We start from the raw sequence: 17,977 nt of genomic DNA on the forward strand, positions 1-17,977 counted from the left end.
AAGTTTTTGTTCTTTTAAGATTTTATTTATTTGAGAGAGAGAGTGTGGCAGAGGGAGAGGGGGAAGCAGGCTGCCTGCTGAGCAGGAAACCGAACTTGGGGCTCCATCCCAGGACCCTGGGATCATGACCTAAGCTGAAGGCAGATGCTTAACTGACTGAGCCACCCAGGTGCCCCGAAAAGTTCATAAAGTTTTAACAGCTTTTTTATTCTGTAACTTTATATGCTGAAAATAAAGCGATTTCTTGAGGCTCTTTGAATTGGGATATTTAGCTGTTTCTTTTGTATTATTGAGAAAAAGGATGTCTTATCATTTGAGAGTTATTAATTCTATGTATTTCTTTTTTTTTTTATTCTAAAAGAATTGTTCAAGAGACAACTTTTGATTTAGGAGGAGATGTTCATAGTGGAACAGCGTTACCAACAAGCAAGGTAGGTAATTTACATGACCTGATAGGACTGTGTGTGGCATCATAGGACACCATGGATGAGTTATTGGTAATATACTCGTAGAACTGTTGTGAAGACAGACTTCACAGTGGTCGCTAACTGAGGGTTGTCCTAATCTCTTGTGCTGCCTCTTAGTGATACATAACAGGCCTAAGGCTGGGAAGCTGTGCTTTCTCCTCCAAGCAGTGCATCCTAGGCTCATCCTCTGTCTAAGTAGCTCTTCTTGGCCAGGTGACCTCTGAAGAAAACGGACTTCCCTCTCATCCACCTGCCAGCTTACCTTCTCAGGCACTTTGCTTCCACAGTTACCCCTTATCTTGCATGATCAAGGAATTTGTGTCCTCATTTTGGTTATCTATCGCTCAGTAACAAACCACCCCGAAACTTAGCGGACTAAAGTAAAACAGCACCCATTTTATTTACTGACAGTTGTGCAGTTTGGTTTGGACTCACTGGGGCTGTTTATTTGCTGGTCTTGCTGGTGGTGACCTGTGTTGCTGCATTCAGCTTCTGGTGGGTTGGTTGGTGGCCTGGTGGGGCCTCCCCCTCCCTGTCATCTCACGTTCTCTCCCAGGGACCTCTTGCCCATCTCTCCCCGAGGGCAGCCAGATGTTCTGGTGCCTCACAGAATCATGGAATTGACAGGCCTTCTTAAGCTTGGGCCAGAGCTGGTGCCCAGCTTTGATTCCCTCACCTTGCATTGGTTAAAGCCAAACACAGGCTTTGCGCAGATTCAGGGAAGGAGCTGCTCCGGGTGCGGCAGGCTGAGGCTGCCATGCAGCCTCAGCCCCGACAGGCGGTAGCACCTCCTGTTCTTAAACACCCGTCCTGGGCCCTCCAGCTGTTGGCCCAGTTTTCTGCTGCTTGAGGAGGAGGTAGTCTCTGCTCCGCGTCCTCTTACTCCCTCTTCTTGCCTTGGCTCCCGTTTGGCTCCTGCCCCTTCATAGGGACTGTGTCTGTCCTGCGCTCTGCTGACATCCCGATTGCCCAGTCCAGTGCTCGTTTCCCTCTGTCGGCCTGAAGATAGGTTAGCACCGTTTACTTGGGGCACTTTCTTATTTCAGCCTCAGGGTGTCGCCCTCCCGATTTCTCCCACCTTGGTGCTCAGTCCTCCTGGGTCTCATCTGTTGGTAGTACCTCCTCCATGTCTTCCTCCACTTAACTTCTCACGTTGGTTTTAGACCTAGGGCTCCGTCTCTCCTGTGTATACGTGTTCCTGAGGTGATCTTATGCAGTCGGGGAGCTAAAGTACATCTAAATATTGATGACTCTTGACTGTGTCTTTGGCCCTGACCTCTGCAGACCCCAGAGGCTTGCTTGATACAGCTGTGGTGATGTCTAAGACATACTTCAGGTTTAACGTAGCTAAAACAGAACTGATTTTCTTTCTCAAACATCTTTCTTTCGCTGATCCTTCCCCGTCTCAGTAAATGATATCCTCACCCATAGCGTTGTCCCCACAGAAGTCCACCACTGCTTATCCTGGGTTCTTTCCCTTCCCTCAGCCTCTACATTCACTTGTTGGCAAGTTTCGTTTGCTCTTCGTCTGAAATAGTCCACAAGTGCCTGTCTTTCTCTGTTGCCGCCGTGAGTGGTCGGGCAGAGGCTCCAGGTGTCACGTGGCAGGGAATCTGCATGGCTTCTAGTTAGCAACCTTTCCTCTGCTGACCTGGCTTGCCGCTCTTCTCCCAGTGGCCGGGCTGGTGTTCTGAAAATAGGAATTCGATCCTCTTACTGCCCTGCCTTCACAGCCCCTTCTGACCTGGCCCACCTTTCCTCTCGGCTTAGCCTGTGCCGGCCACACTGACCACACACCTCTTTCCCGTCTGAAGGCTCGGGCATGTTTGCTCTTCCTAGAATGTTCTTCCCACTGGTTTTCATGCAGCTAGCTCCTTCCTAATGAGACCTCAGTTTACACATCACCTCCTTGAAGAAACTTCCTTGAGCATCCAGGCATAATTACACCTTACTTTAAATTCTCTGTGCCAGCCCATAGTATGCCATCTCCTGTGCCGACTGTGGAATGTGAGCTCTGTGCAAGCAGGGACCTCACTTGACGTGTTCATTGCTGTGCTGCTTGTGCTCAGAAAGCGCTCAGGGCATTGAAGAGCCACAGTAAAGAGCTGTTGAGCGACTGCGTGAGCAGATACTCTTGGAACCAAATGTAACTGTCTTCATAAAAAGTTGAGTTTCTTAGGAGCGCCTGGGAGGCTCAGTCGATTGGGTGTCAGACTCTAATTTCAGCTCCTGTCATGATCTCGGCGTAATGGGATTGAGCCCCGCGTCGGGCTCCACGCTCAGCAGGGTGTCGTCTTGAGGATTCTCTCTCTCTCTCTCTCTCTCCCTCTCCCTCTGCCCCTCCCCTCCATGCATGAATGCTTGCGCACGCACGCTCTCTCTCTCTCTCTTGTGCTCTCTCTCCAAATTAAATAAAAACTTCTGAAAGTGTATAGTTAGAAAACTTGGTAAATTAAGAAAAAATGTACAGAAATGAAAATCATTCATCCTCAATTTATAGTTGGCTATTGGTAACATTTTGATGGATCTTTTTCTGAGCTCTTCATGTTGTACATGTGTTCATTAATACACTTTGAAATAATTAAATATCCCCATGCGCACACACACACACCTTTCTGTCCTATGGCCTTGGGCTATGCTTTTGTAATCATTTTATTTGAAAACAGGCTAAAATTATTTTGTAATATGTTAGCTTATAAACATACCATAATTTATCCATTGCCTTCTTATTATTCATTTATAACAGTTTTTTGTAGTCTGTTGCCATCCATTGACCAAGCATTTTATTTCTATAAATGTGTTTTATGGAAGTAATCATTGTGTGTGAATATATATATTTACAGACATGGTTGCCAGGACACCCTGTCCTGGTGAACATTTTAAACAATGTAATCATGGATTAGTTCAATGAACTTTGGTGAATAGACAACAAAATGTTACACAACCATTACAGTTCTGTAACATAAAAATATTGTAAGATGTTTACAACATATGAAAAAGAGTATTTATTACAAAGTAGGTTGGATAACCTCATTTATGGAAAATAAGAAAAACCGTAAAGATAAATACAGCCCAAAGTTACTCTCTGGTTGGTAAGACAAGAATGATTTCTATTATCAAGGTCAATTTCTACAAATAAACAAATACAATGAGAAATTTGACATAAAATTTTTGCTACAGTGAATTTCTTTGTATGATTTTATTGATTGTGTTCTGATTATTTTCTTACTAATATAGGTTGCTTATCTGTTTTGTCTGCCTTGGGTTGGTTAGGGATGTGCCCTGCTTGGAAGAGCTTAAATGTACCATATTGGGCCGTATAAGTGTGCCTTTTCTCTGTTGATGAAGGGCAAGAAATAAACCAGTTTCTGTACTCACTTGTTCATTGGGTGTTGAGCTATGATGAGTAGATTTTTAAATCCTTTCTTAACAAGTAAAGCAAAGACCCTGACTTTTCATATTGTACATATTCTCTCAGCTCTCTCCTGAATTAGAACTTTTTGGAGTAGTTCCTGTTTTTACTGTACTGGTTGAGGAACCCTTGTGTATATGTACCACTTCTGCCTGTGTTTTAAAGCCCACGTCTAGCTCTTTGAAAAGCAAAGTGGCTGTGTGTTTTATTGTTCTTTTGAATCAGTGTGTTTGGGGGCATGCCGCTGTGGACATGGCATCCCCAGCATTGCTGTGCCTTTTTCTTGTCCATGCTCCTCCTCTGCATCCCTCTCCTGCCTTCCCCTGCCTGGCAGCCTTGCATCAGATCTTCACCTGCAAGAGTAAGTGAAAGCCTGGTTGGTTTGCTTGGTTAAATGCTGTGTCTTCCCCTGGCTTAGAGCACCACGAGGCTGGACAGCGACAGGGTGCTGCCCGCCTCCAGCACGGCGGAGCGCGGGATGGTGAAGCCAATGATCAGAGGAGAACGGCAGCAGGACTACCGCAGGCAAGAAAACAGGTAGGAGGTAGTTCTTTTTTTAATTATGAAAGAAGTGAAAGTATTCCTAGAAAGGGCTTGGGGTAAAGATGATTGAATCTACTGAGGCTTGGCAGACAGTTTTAGAATGCTGTTTTCTTTTCACATCACTGCACTGGAGAGGGCTTCGTGAGAGTGGTGCTCCTTACCCCAGGGCCACGGCGCCGTCTGTCCGGTTGAAGTGGGAGGTGCTCTGAGTTAAAAAGGTTTCTGTTTTAAATGTGCTCTTCTGTAAAACGTGGAGAAAGGAAGTTTTTCTAGGATGTTAATATTTGATAATTTTTATATTTAGATAATTTACTCATCATTTCACCCATCCGTATACAAAATCCTTCCCTGTTTAAATACATGAAGCCAAACATGACTTCAGGTGGAGTTTTTAGGATTTAGCGAGTGCCACGTTACTGTGTCTTATGTTCTGCTGAGAAGGGTAGGGGTAAATATCTGTTTCTTCTGCCATTGTTCTTGCCTAGTGTTTTTGAACAGAGAACTTCTGCCTTTTGTTACTTCCTTTTCTTACGATTTTTAAGTACGTGTTACCTTAATTAGAATTCTACTTCCTTGTGACTTCTTAACATTGTTTAAACATTGAAAAGTGATGTCAGTGCCTCGCACATTGAAGTAACAGGTGATGAGTTCAAATGCTGATGAGCTTCAGCATCAGCGTGATGTGGTTCGAGTGCTTCTCCAGCAGGTTTCTAAACACAGACCACAATCGGGCAATAATAGCGCAGGAGTACCGTATCACGTACTCTCAGTATCAGCAGTGGAACTGGGGGTGTCCTTCTTTTTGTGCTATTCAGATTTTTGATGAAGCCATTCTAACTGTTCTCTCTCAGATCTGGTAACTGAGGCAGGTGACTAGCCCAAGGTCATGTATCAATTTGGTGACAGGCAGCTGATGTAGTTCTTTAATTTTCCATCTTCCAGTAGAGGGCGCTGTGTGTTATAAGTTTTTAATATCATTTATCACAGTAATTCAGTTTGTAGACTGATACGGGAATCTCGGGTTTTTCCCTTGTTTTTATCCGGCACTTTTGGTTATTATTCAAGATTTTTGTTGGCTGTGTGCATTTTTTTAGATGTAATAATAAGTCTACTTTCTGTGTCTGTACTTGTTTTTGGTGGTGTATTCTAGAATGAGATACTCCAAATGGTAAACTAGCATCGTAAAGAGTGCCTCTATTTATTTATAAGGTGATTGAGAGCAATGTATCATAGTTCTTAGCCCATAAATATTTGAATGAGTGAATAAATCAAATGGAGGAGAGGAAAGAGCAATTAGGATAATTCTTTTAGGACATGCAAAATTAATCAGTGTGTAAACTATATATATATAGTTGGTAAGTAAATATAGTAGGTTAGTACAGTGTCAGATAGCCATCTGATGGTTCATTGTATGTTCGGATTGATTTTATCCTGTGAGTAAAGGTTTTACTACAGGTTTTATTGGAGCTGTAGGTATGTACGACTTTGTTGGTACTACAGCAGTGATGGAAACAGGTGATTCTTCTATTTTTGGTCTTTGTTTTTCACATATACAATGTGGGCGTAAGCAGTGCTTCACTTAATTGGTATATTCATAAAAATCTAAGTTGTCTTAATAAGTATGTTTAAAATACTGATTTTAGGGGCGCCTGGGTGGCTCAGTCGTTGAGCGTCTGCCTTCGGCTCAGGTCATGGTCCCAGGGTCCTGGGATCGAGCCCTGTGTCGGGCTCCCTGCTCGGCGGGAAGCCTGCTTCTCCCTCTCCCACTCCCCCTGCTTGTGTTCCTGCTCTCACTCTCTCTCTCTGTCAAATAAATAAATACAATCTTAAAAAAAAAAAAAATACTGATGTTAGTCAAGGAAAGACATCTTTTTGAATAATGGAGTGCCTTAAGTTCTCACTGACCCTTTTTTTTTTTTTTTTTTGGTGAGAGATTAAATTCCTTATTTTTACCAGATGTGTTAAATTGAGGAAACAATTGGTAAGGTTCATCCAGTTTATTGTATAGATAGTAAATTGAAAGTAACTGCTTATCTGCAATTTTAGATGTCTATAAATATAGGAGTTAAGAGAGACATGTTAACGTAATTGGGCATTTAAATTCTATTGTTTATAAGAGCCTTTTACACCTGAATTGTTGAGTTAAATCTAAATTGTTTAATCATAGACAGGATAAGAAACTGTGAAGCATATAATTTGATGGAAAGACTTTTCTTTTTCCTTCTCACGATTAAAACAGTTTGAGGTAACTTGCTGTGTTTCTCTTTGTTGCTCCTTCAGTGCCAGGGGAGGTGGGGTGGCGGGATGGGAGCTGCTGGGGACCAGTGACTGGTCTGTGACCATCACGGGCTCTTCTCCCTCTCGTCTCCTTTCTTAAAGAAGTTGTCACAGGAGCCCATGTAGTGAAAGAGCGGTCACAGCCGTGACTCTAAACCCTGAAATCAGGCAGGTTCGTCACCGTTTATCCAGGATTGGTAGACTTCAGTGTTCCTGCTGAAAATGACTGTCATTTAACTCACAAATTCATAAGCACCGATAAGGCTGTTGACTCGCCCTTCTAGCAGATGTGAAGCTGTGTTTGAATACTGACCTCAGTTTTGTCTGAGCTCATATTTACCTCAGTAGTTCTTTCATCCCGGAGTAAGTCACTGTAGCCCCGCTCTTTACTTTCCAGTTAAGTTTGTGGGAAGGCACAACGCATGTTTCTTTGCTTTTGCTGTCAACTTTAATTTTCTTAATCTATTCGAAGACATATTTTGTAAAATTTTTCCTGGTCATCTGTAAAAGCTGAGCCAAATGGTAAAGATTTAAACTCTTTAGGAATCTAATTACTTGCCAGTTTGTTTGGGGTGGGGGGTGACTTACAAATGTTACACATAAAATACAGCTAGTAGCCAAGTAGCTTAGAGTAATGATTAAATTGCTTGAAATTCTAATCACATGTCTACATGAAAGAGTAGTTAAACTGAACACCATCCATCGAGAACAGTATACATCTAAGGTAAGGAGATCTCAGTTGGATTTGTAATTATTTTACACATTTTAGAAATTCTGTGCTTACTAATGGCTTTCAGATGTTGTTTGACCACAGTACACAACACAGAATCCTGTTGTATATTGTGCCCCAGTGGACACATACCTACATATGTATATATTTATAACTGAAAGAAGAATTTCACGGAACAGTGAACCTTCCACCCTACCAGTGGGGGCAGGGTGATCCACTGTTTGGAGAACTCTTTTATAGAACTAGAAATGTACCTAAACTTTGAGGTACTTTGACCCAGAATACCTGGAAATACATAAACATTAGTACAGTGCTAATTCTTCGAAGCGTCCCGAATACTAGTTGCCCTTGGTTTATATTTCTCGGCAGTGCCTTGTTTTTGTAGTGTTCGGCTAAATGATGAAAGGTGTCTGGAATTGATGTGACTTTAAGAAAAAGTGTGAGTAGGATTACTTCTTCTGAAGGCGGGCTTCCCTGTGAGCATCGAGAAATGGTAATACGGAGGGACTGAAGGGGCCTGCAGGGATGATCTTCTCTGAGCTCTATCAGAAGCCAAGGGCAGTGTCTGGCTCTCAGGAACTTGTTCGTCATGTGTGAGAGCTCAGTTTCAGGCCCACGGTGGTTTAGTTTTTCTCGTGTCTCCTAGCAGTGGCCTTTCACTGTGACTCGAGCCATCGCTGTAGCAGGTGCATGGCAGCCTGGTCGCCCTACTCCGCACGAAACCTTCATGAATAATAGAGAATCGTGGTCAGATCAGTTCTCAGGACGGAAGCAGATACTTCAGGGAACTGAGCTCTGTGTGGAGTACGGATATGATCACTCTCAGTACGCTCGTCTGAATATTTGAACAGTTTCCATGTGAACAGGAGTCATTGGGCTGTGTATTATTCGTAAGAACCATATGGAGACTGTAAAAACAGTTGCCAAAATACGCATAGATTGTTAGTGATGTTGTTAGCCACATGACCTGTTTTTAAGAGATGGCCACTTTTTTCTTTCAGAACTCAGGATGCTCCTGGGCCTGAACTGATATTGCCTGCAAGCATTGAATTCAGGGAAAGTTGTGAGTAACTTCAGATTCCATTGTTAGTGAATTATTTCTTGTTCCATTTTCCTCCATCTGATTTTCATGGGTTTTTTTTGTTCTTTTTTTCCTTTTTCTTCTTTTTTGAAATCTTTTCACAGCTGAAGATTCATTTTTATCTGCCATTATCAATTATACTAATAGCTCTACAGTCCATTTTAAGTTGTCACCTACATATGTATTATATATGGCATGTCGGTATGTATTGTCCTGCCAGTACAGACCGGATGTCAGTCCTACCGAGCGTACTCACAAAGTGATTGCAATAGTCAACAGGATGGTGAGCATGATGGAGGGGGTGATCCAGGTAAGCCGCAGCCTGCAGAGCCAGTTCAGTAAGTGCGCCCCTTGTCCCACACCAGGAAGCCAGTGGCTTCCGTGTTCCCGCCTGGTCGTGTGTTGGACTTGACCTCCACAGTCTTCTCTGAAATGCAAGTTCTATGAATAGCATGGACAGTGGCCTAGCTTTGAAAGTTGAAAAGAAATGTAAACTTGTTTTCTGTTTCTTCCTACAAATGTTAGAATACGGGAAGGTAATCTGAATGTGGGAACGTCATGATCACGGTAAAGATCCTTAAAATGGCAGTGGTTGTGAGAACGTGTCGAGACTTGTGGGGATTTTTTTAGAATCAAAAACAGTAACATGTTGAGGTGAATTTCACATTAACGTAAAATTAACCATTTTAAAGTGACTCATTCAGTAGCATTTCGTACATTCACAGTGTTGTTGTGCAGCAACCACGTGTGGTTCCAGAACATTCCCATCACTTTAAAGTAAAACCTGTGCCCATGAAGCAGTTTGTCCTCATAACCCCTCCACCAGTCCCTGGCAGCTGCCTCCTTAGAGTCTTCTCATGGTTACAAAGGCATGCTCTTTTCTAGTGTGAGTGTATGATGTTGGTAGTAATTATGTGGATTTTTGATAGCACTCATTTAGGTGTGATGGACATCACGACATTTCTCAGTGATGATGAAATGTTGAAAATCTTTCATAAAACTGTGGAAAGCTTAAGGAACTAAGAGTATTCTTTTTGTAGTATGGTTTGTTTCCTTTTAAGTACTCTTCATCTGTAGTTGGTAAAATTGGCATAGCAGTTTTCCAAACTCACAGATAATTTGAAGATTTAATCTTAAGTCCTTAAAAGTAAATGTAAAGATTTTAAGTTTTTCCAAACCATTTATCAGTGCTGTTATTCGGCCACGAAATATAAAACTCTAGTTACATATTATGAAGCAACATGATTAGATGGTTTGGTTGTTTTCCTCCTGTTGTGAGGGTAGCTTGAGCAAACTAATCTGTTGATCCCTTCAGAATTGTTTTAAAAAGGCCAAATTTTTCAAGAACTGTTTCTTTTATGTTTGAGGGGTTAGCCTATGAATCTCATGAGCTTACAGTTCTTTTACCCAAGTGAGGAAACAGCTAAAAAGGATTGTCATTTTATTTGGATTCCATTTTTGTGTTCCTCTCTTACTAATTTATAAAGAAACAGATTTCCTTTTGTTCAGAGCCATTGTCTGTCTTCCCTCATGTTTGCGTTTCTAAAGCCTGTTTCAGATTGTGAAACTCCTGTCATCAGACTACTGCCGATAGACTTTTTCTGATTGAATTTGAACTAGTCAGTGAGATCATCATTATCACAACAGGTCTTTTAAAACACATTCAGGGTTAGTATGTGATTGGAGGAATCAAAGTTTTAGGAAAGAATCGTAGTAATGAATAAATGCTTAAATTTGTAAAAACCTACTTTCAAAAACCGATTTACTCCATTTTAGTATAGTTGTTTTTTATACATTAAAAAATTTTTAACTTTTATTTTTATTGTTTCTGTTGGTCTTTCTGTCTCTTTCATCCTATTAAACTAGAGGATAGACACTCATCTTATATACCTTTAAGTAGTCAGACACACGACACCATTAAAAGACGTTAAGAAGTCCTTCATTTATAAATCTTTTAAAGAGATCAGTGTGTTCCTGTGTTAATTGTCACATTCCTTTATATAAATTCTGGGAATTCCCTCCCTTACTGCGCCAGTGTTAAGAACGTAGAACTTGTCCTTTATGTCATGTACTTCCAAAGCTGCTTCAGAGCCAGGAATGAATATGTAATTTGGGAATAACATAACTAAATGTCGTACCTTCATGTCGTACCTTCATGTTAGTGTTTTGATTTATTTAAACTATCATGATTGTTTACAAGTTTCTTTCTCTCGTTCTGCTTGATTTCCCTTCGTCTGTTTTTCTCCAGGAAGTAGACCAGGTTGATCAGGTAGGACGTGCTGCTGGGAACTGGTCCTGGCTATGTCGGCTTAGCTGAGTTTCTCGCGCTGCTTCCATGTCAAACACAATACTCCAGCAACCGGACTGGACGGTTCATAACACTCATTCAGCAACTGAAACATGCAGTACTAAATCCTTTTTTGACTGTGCAACCTTTATCAGCATTTCATAATTTCTGCTTAATGCACTTCAGTGTGGATATGAAATGACAAAAGTTCTGTTTCTCCTCTTTCTTGTTTATCCTTGGTTCCTATTCTTTGGATCTCATCTGAAGTTGCCTGGCCTGCACATGTGGTCGGGAGATGATGTGATAGATCAGTACTTGATACCGAGTTGCTCGGCATCCGAGCCAGTGACTACGCGTATCAGGGTGGCTGTGGGTAACCATGGATAGACGCGTGTGTACTTCACAGATTACCAGATAATGCACAATCTCCAATTGGGTGTTGTAGGGTTTGATATCTCTGTTTTCGGCCCTGATTCCATACATGGGAGCTAACTGGATCCATGTGTCTGTCCATGAATCCTAAGAAGATGTTGCAGTTCCATTGCTGTGAATGTATCCAAATTCCTTTGCAAATATCTGGTATCTGTGCTAAATACCTTGGTGATAATGGGAAGGTACTGGTCTATCTCCAGCAGCTTTTCAAGAGCATTCCTTTTTTTTTTTTTTTTCATTCTTTTTGTTTGTCTTTGGATCGCTTATGGAAATGTGTTCTGTCTACAGAAACAGAAGAATATTGCAGGGGCACTTGCCTTCTGGATGGCCAATGCATCTGAGCTGCTCAACTTCATTAAACAGGACCGAGATCTTAGTCGAATCACATTGGATGCCCAAGACGTTTTAGCACACTTGGTTCAAATGGCGTTTAAGTAAGGAGCACGTTTCTGGAGATTGCACTATTCTGTAGAGATTTTTTTTTAAAGGTTTTTATTTACCCTAATTAAAGATGAATAGCGAGAAGCATGAATAACTATGTGCCAAATGTGTTGATTTAAGGAATTGAATTTATTAGCTGTGTTTCAGGAATACAATACTGTTGTATTGTAAATGGAAAATATTTTTAAACAGTATAAACTATTTCACTTGTGCATGTCATGTCTGACAATAGCAGTGTGTCCTGCTGAGGTTATTAAAATTGCCTACGTTTTTTCAGATACCTGGTTCATTGTCTTCAATCAGAACTGAATAATTATATGCCAGCCTTTCTGGATGACCCTGAAGAGAACAGCCTACAAAGACCAAAAATAGGTTAGGATGCCCCTTTTCTCCTCCCTCCCTGTCTCTCCTTCTCTCTCTCTCTCTCTCTCTCTGGGCTTTCCTTCTTCCCTCCTTCTGTTTAACTTCATTTTAATATTTCACATGCATAAGAAGGAGGTATTTTCAAAATAAATGAGATAACCTATTGGCTTTGGTATTCTTCAGTAAATCGTAACTGCTGTCTGTTCTCTTTCAAGAACAGCTCTGGGTTGGTGTGTCACGGTTTTTCAGAAGGTGTCTTGGGGGGAGCTGCGGTGTGCGTAGTTACCAGCCGTGTGTGGTTTCACACCTCACTGTCATCTCCTGTCTGAAGAGACCGGTGTCTCAAAAGTGACCCGGTAGGCATTCTTACCGTAACTGCCATTTTCTGAATTCACTGTTCGTTCAAAAGACTCTTGCTTTCATCCCGCGTCTCTGACCAGATGATGTTCTGCACACGCTCACGGGAGCCATGTCTTTGCTGCGACGCTGCCGAGTCAACGCTGCCCTGACCATCCAGCTCTTCTCCCAGCTCTTCCACTTCATCAACATGTGGCTCTTCAACAGATTGGTGACCGATCCCGAGTCGGGACTGTGCTCGCACTACTGGGGGGCGATTATCCGCCAGCAGCTGGGACACGTGGAAGCGTGGGCAGAGAAGCAGGGCTTGGAGCTGGCAGCTGATTGTCACCTCAGCCGGATAGTGCAGGTGGGCTTCCCGAGTCTCACCTCCCCACCGTCCCTGGACTTCGTCATCGGTGGCTTTCATTCTTTCCGGGGTCAGAACTCGGATTCAGCCAGTTCAGTACCCCTCTGGGGTGTTGCATGTGCACAGCTAAGGAAACACTGGCGTGTTGGTTTGCCTGGGTCGCTGTGACGGACTTCCACAAGCTCGATGCATCAGCGACAGACGGTTGTCTCCTAGTCCAGGAGGCAGGAAGTCCAAGGTCACGGTGTGGGCTGGGTGGTTCTCTGCCTTCATTTTCACAGGTGTTCTCCCTGTGGGCATGTGTGTCTCCACACATCCACTATTTATACGGACACAAGTCATGTTAGACCTGCTGTCCTCGCTCACTACCGTCAAGACCCTTTCTCCAAGTAAGGTCGCGTTCTGTGGTACACGGGGTTGGGACTTCTGTGTATGAATTTTAGGGGACACGGGTGAGCCTTTAGCAGGTGGTAAGCAGTAGAGTAAGTGCCCTTAAAGGGTTCTTTTCTGAGACCAGTAGGTGTATTTTGTGAAGCTCCATACTGAATGGATGGATTCCAGTTTAAAACTGGGTAACACTTCAGTCTTTAGCATACGGAGCCAAGTGACCACAAAGCAAAAACCCGTAGTGGATGCACAGAAGAGAAAGAGAAAGGGGTCTAAGCATAGCACTCGGCAGTCCTCACATCCTAAAGGACCAGGGCAGGAGACTTGAGAAGGGGACAGAGGAGCACTCAACAGTTGTGTGCTGAGGGCTCGGCCGGTTCTCAGGGAGCCACTATGTAGCCCACATGGGACACAGGGGTTTTACAGTCAAGGAAATAAGATCTGCAGCCTCAAACCTAGGACAGATTTTTTTTTATTATTATTACAGTGTATAATTTTGCATTTTTTCTCAATTTCTTAAACTCTTTTAAAGTAATTTAGTATAGAAAGAGGCTACTATCCTCCTCCTTGGATTGTATCAGCTGGCTATAAACAAGTCATTACAATGAAACTTTATTCAGACCCCAGTAATTGGTAATCGGAATGGTTATGATGTAAATGTTTACAGTTTCTAAAAGAATTTTTAAAAATGACTTATGGACATAAATGAATCTCATTTACATTTTTATATAAAATATAAATGTCTGTACTTTAGTAAAATTAAGAAACTGGCTGAAAACCGTCACTAGACAGTGCTTTTTCAGTTCAATTCAATGTTAATAGAAGTGTGTTTCCCTGAAAGACATTCTGAATTTCAAAATCAAATTAGCAAGTTATTACAGTTTTAAATGTTACATAAAGGGGAATATTTATGAAATACTTTTGAATCATATCTCCTGTTACTTATTCTTTTGAACAGGCAACCACTTTGCTTACAATGGATAAATATGCACCTGATGACATTCCAAATATAAACAGTACCTGCTTTAAGTTAAATTCACTGCAACTTCAAGCCTTATTACAGAATTACCACTGTGCACCCGATGAGCCTTTTATCCCCACGGTGAGTGGCACACATTACCCACACAGCATGAGACATGTTTGCATAGGGAAATTTTTGGTTCAAAAAAGTGAGGGAGAGTCGACGTTTATAATTACTTTATTTCTTTAATAAATAAGCTACTTAATCTCATCTCATAAGATCATTTTTCTTGTTGATATTTGAGTTTGGATTCGGTACAAGAAGTACAAAATACACAAGCATTTTAGGTAGAAAGGGATTTAATTCAGGGAATTAGGTTCTTGGGAAGTCATTGGAAGGACTGGGGGGGGAGGAAGTTAAGTTGCCCTGGTTCCCAGGCTCTCCCCTGGGACCTGAGGCTCAGAGGCCCGAGAGCTCCTGCCACGGCCACAGACATCCATGTGCCACAGGCAGAGTGCCCCCTCATATCCACCGCCCATCCTCGTGTGCCGCCAACAGCAAGCAGCGCGGCAAGGGGACCCCCTGACCTGGGCAGGTGCAGCTGACTGGTGGGAATCGAGGTTTGGCATCATGCCTCTCGAGAGGAGGAGTGGAGGGTGAGCGGCCTAGTCCACGGCGTGGGCTACAGCTGCTGTGTGGAGGGCGAGGAAGGCTGCAACTGTTTGTCGCCATCCGCGGATAAAGTCCGCTCGAGGCAGGAGTCCTGACGAGGGAAGTGCATGAGGTGCATGGGTTGACCTCTAGTCCTGACTTGGTGCCAACAAAAGACGTGTACGGAGTAGCCCAGGATCAGAAACCAGCAAACGCCCACCGACAGAACAGCGTGTAGAAGGTCTTTTCGCCGCCGAGGCGTGAATTTGCACGGCAGATGACACGCACTGCGCCTTGTGCACAGAATTCAGGCACGAAGTAAATAGAGCTTCCGTCTGTACGGGTTTCACGAGCAGACAGGTGGGGGTTGTGGTGGGCGAAGCCTGGGAAGCTGACCCAGGGAGGGAGACGGTGACGAGGGGCTGCTTCTCCATCCCTTGAACCGGGAGCAGTTGAGGTGCCGTGTTCACTTCCTCGAGCTTTACAGTGAAGGTGTGGGAGCTTTCCGATTAGCTGGGAATAGGTATTTTTGTCCCGATTTTTTTTACATTTTCCACTGTGAGCTTTTTCTGTCATTAAAAATTCTACAAAAATAGGATTATTAGCACCTGGATGTTAAAAAATTGCAGGGAGAAAAATGACTGCTTTGGAAAAGGGAAACCATTTTCTTGTGATTGAATAATTTCTTTTTAAGGCTGCAGATGACATGAGATTAATTATGACTGTCTTGGTTCATATGTTTGAAGTGTGTACTTCGCAGGTGATCCGTTGCTCTGCGAAGTGACGTTAACACACTGAGAAATCTGTTCCCGCTCGCAGCCTGCCTGCGTGTGTGTGGCCACACTGTGCACGAGGAGATCTGAGTGCCAGTCCGTTGGCATCCGTTCTCACTGTGCGTCTATGTTCTGACCAGGACCTGATCGAAAACGTGGTGGCCGTGGCTGAAAACACGGCTGATGAGTTGGCGCGCAGTGATGGGAGGGAGGTGCAGCTCGAAGAGGACCCCGATCTGCAGCTGCCTTTTCTTTTGCCAGAAGACGGCTACTCTTGCGATGTTGTCAGGAACATTCCAAATGGTTTACAAGAGTTTTTAGACCCTTTGTGCCAGAGAGGTGAGTCTCACCTACTGGACCTGGCGTCTGAACTATGACCCGAGCCTCGTACTGGGGGGGTGGGGGGGGGTGGGGGTGGGGTGTGTGTGTGTGTGTGTGTGTGGCAGTCCACACGTGTGGAGCACACACCGTGTTCCAGGACATGGAAGTAAGGATTTCATGGTGACAAGGGGTCAGCAGTGTCCCGCCATGAAGTCCCTGGGGGGTGCTGTGACCCTCCCGCGGGCACTGGCTGGGCCCACCAGCTGCCACAGCCACCTTTCTGCCAGGCCTGCGAGGAAGGAGGACCTTTTGTTGCTCCTTCCTCCATTTTTTGTGGGCCCGGGAGCTTGGCTTACCCCTGGAACTGAATTGTCCGTCGTGTTGCTACCAGCAGAGTTGGGGGCAGCATGAGTGCTGCAGTCAGACCCTCCCAGCTCGGACCCAAGCTCTGTCCCCTGTGACTTCCGTCTGTAAGACGGGCACGTGGGCAGCAGGGGCTTAGGAAGTGGTGAGGACCAGGCCAGCTGCCCGTGGGGCGCTTAGCCCCGGGGCGCCTGCCATGTGTGCGTGACCCAGACTGCAGCTGGTCCTGCTGGGGTAGGGGGAGCCCGCCCCCCCAGACTGCAGGTGCTGAGGAGTGTGAGGGCAGCGAGCCCCCCGGTCTCATCCTACACCCGTTCACATGCTCTTGTCGGACTGTGCTGATACAAACACCACACTTAGGGGGCGCCTGGCGGCTTGGTCGGTTAAAGGGGCCGACTCTTGGTTTCGGCTCAGGTCATGATCTCAGGGTCCTGGGACCGAGCCCCGTGTCAGGCTCCCTGCTCTGCGGGGAGTCTGCTTGACATTCGCTCTCCCCCTGTTCCTTCCCCCCCAAATACCACACTTACACCTGAAGCACAAGCTTTTAAATTAGACCACAATTCAGTCCCAGTCTGTGTTTTGTAACGTGGAGCTCAGATGAATAGAAAAACATTCAAAATTCAGGAGTTTAAACAAAAATAATAACAAAGTTAAGGTTTTATGTTCATCTACATAAGCGTGGTGAGTGTGATTTTTCATTTCAGTGACTTTCACATGCTACAATAAATAGATTTTTATGTCTGTAAAGGTTTTGATAGTTTAGAATTTCCATTTTCCAAAGCCTTGTTGTAACAAAAGGGTAGTGTGTTAGTTCATCCACCGGCAAATGTGGCTGTGGCCATGCCGGGAACGCGGACCCTGTCTCCTCTCCACACCATCCTCCGAGCAGCGGAGCTGAGGCGCGTGCGTCTTCGAGGAGCCTTGTGTGAAGGAGACAGGGGCTGGGACAGGAAGCCGGGCTCCTGTCTGGGACCAGCAGGGAGGACGGAGGTGCGGGCTGCGGTGACGTCCATGAAAGCTTCGCTCGGGCATTGGGAGCCCCCGGGGCAGGGCTGCTGTCGGGGGAACTCTCCGTCCCCGCAGAGGGGGCCTGCGCTGGTCCGTGGCACCGGTGTGTGGCCTCGGTGTGCCGAGCCCAGGGGCATCTGCTGCCGCGCGGGCACCACCGCGTGTCACACCTGCAGGGTCATGCCCGTCAGCTGTGTGTCCCCAGCACCCACGCAGCCACGTGTGGGTTACAGCGGCAGTGCTCTGGCAGGCTGCTTCCCGGGCCGCCCTCCCTGCCCCCGCCCCGCGAGGCCATCCGGTGCTTGGCAGCCCGTCACTGCTGGCTCTCCTGCCCGCAGTCCTGCCCCTTCAGCCCCAGGATCCGAGCGCGCAGCCTCCGCTCCCAGCCTTGTCGTTCGTACTAACTGCGACTGCGTGGCCCCGCCCCCCCCCGCCCGTGCCCACTGCTTCATTCACACTCCTGCCAGCCAGCCCTTTGTCTAGAAAACCTCCGCCTCCTCCTGACACTTAAGCCACTTTCCCCACAAGTGATTCTGTGTTCTTTCGGGATGTTTCTGTGACAGCGCTTGAAGCACGTGTATCCGTCTGTCTCTGGGGTCTAGCTGCAGTTCTGGGGGCGGGCTCCTCCTACCCCTCAGCACCTGCGGTCCGGGGGGGTCGTGCTCCCCCTACTCGTAAGCACCTGCAGTCCCAGGGGGCGGGCTCCCCCTACTCAGCACCTGCAGTTCCGGGGGCGGGCTCCTCCTACCCCTCAGCACCTGCAGTCCCAGGGGG

At 45.1% G+C, this 17,977-nt stretch overlaps 1 protein-coding gene across 15 annotated transcripts in view; it reads left to right on the forward strand.

The window, feature by feature from the left end:
* AFDN (afadin, adherens junction formation factor) overlaps positions 1-17,977 on the forward strand; it is a 126,371-nt gene that overhangs the window by 64,411 nt on the left and 43,983 nt on the right. For 9 of the 15 annotated variants that reach the window (XM_081829314.1, XM_081829313.1, XM_081829312.1 and 6 more), the window contains exons 11-20: positions 362-431; positions 4,298-4,416; positions 8,431-8,492; positions 8,615-8,820; positions 10,759-10,779; positions 11,518-11,663; positions 11,948-12,042; positions 12,474-12,739; positions 14,085-14,228; positions 15,652-15,850. In XM_081829314.1, coding sequence (XP_081685440.1) covers positions 362-431; positions 4,298-4,416; positions 8,431-8,492; positions 8,615-8,820; positions 10,759-10,779; positions 11,518-11,663; positions 11,948-12,042; positions 12,474-12,739; positions 14,085-14,228; positions 15,652-15,850 — 1,328 coding nt within the window. The remainder of the gene's footprint in view (positions 1-361; positions 432-4,297; positions 4,417-8,430; positions 8,493-8,614; positions 8,821-10,758; positions 10,780-11,517; positions 11,664-11,947; positions 12,043-12,473; positions 12,740-14,084; positions 14,229-15,651; positions 15,851-17,977) is intronic. The other 6 variants (XM_081829317.1, XM_081829327.1, XM_081829324.1 and 3 more) reach the window with 1 other exon arrangement.

The sequence above is a fragment of the Leptonychotes weddellii genome, chromosome 8 (genome assembly GCF_054177405.1).
Source record: "Leptonychotes weddellii isolate Sample4059 chromosome 8, ASM5417740v2, whole genome shotgun sequence".
Lineage (NCBI taxonomy): Eukaryota > Metazoa > Chordata > Mammalia > Carnivora > Phocidae > Leptonychotes > Leptonychotes weddellii.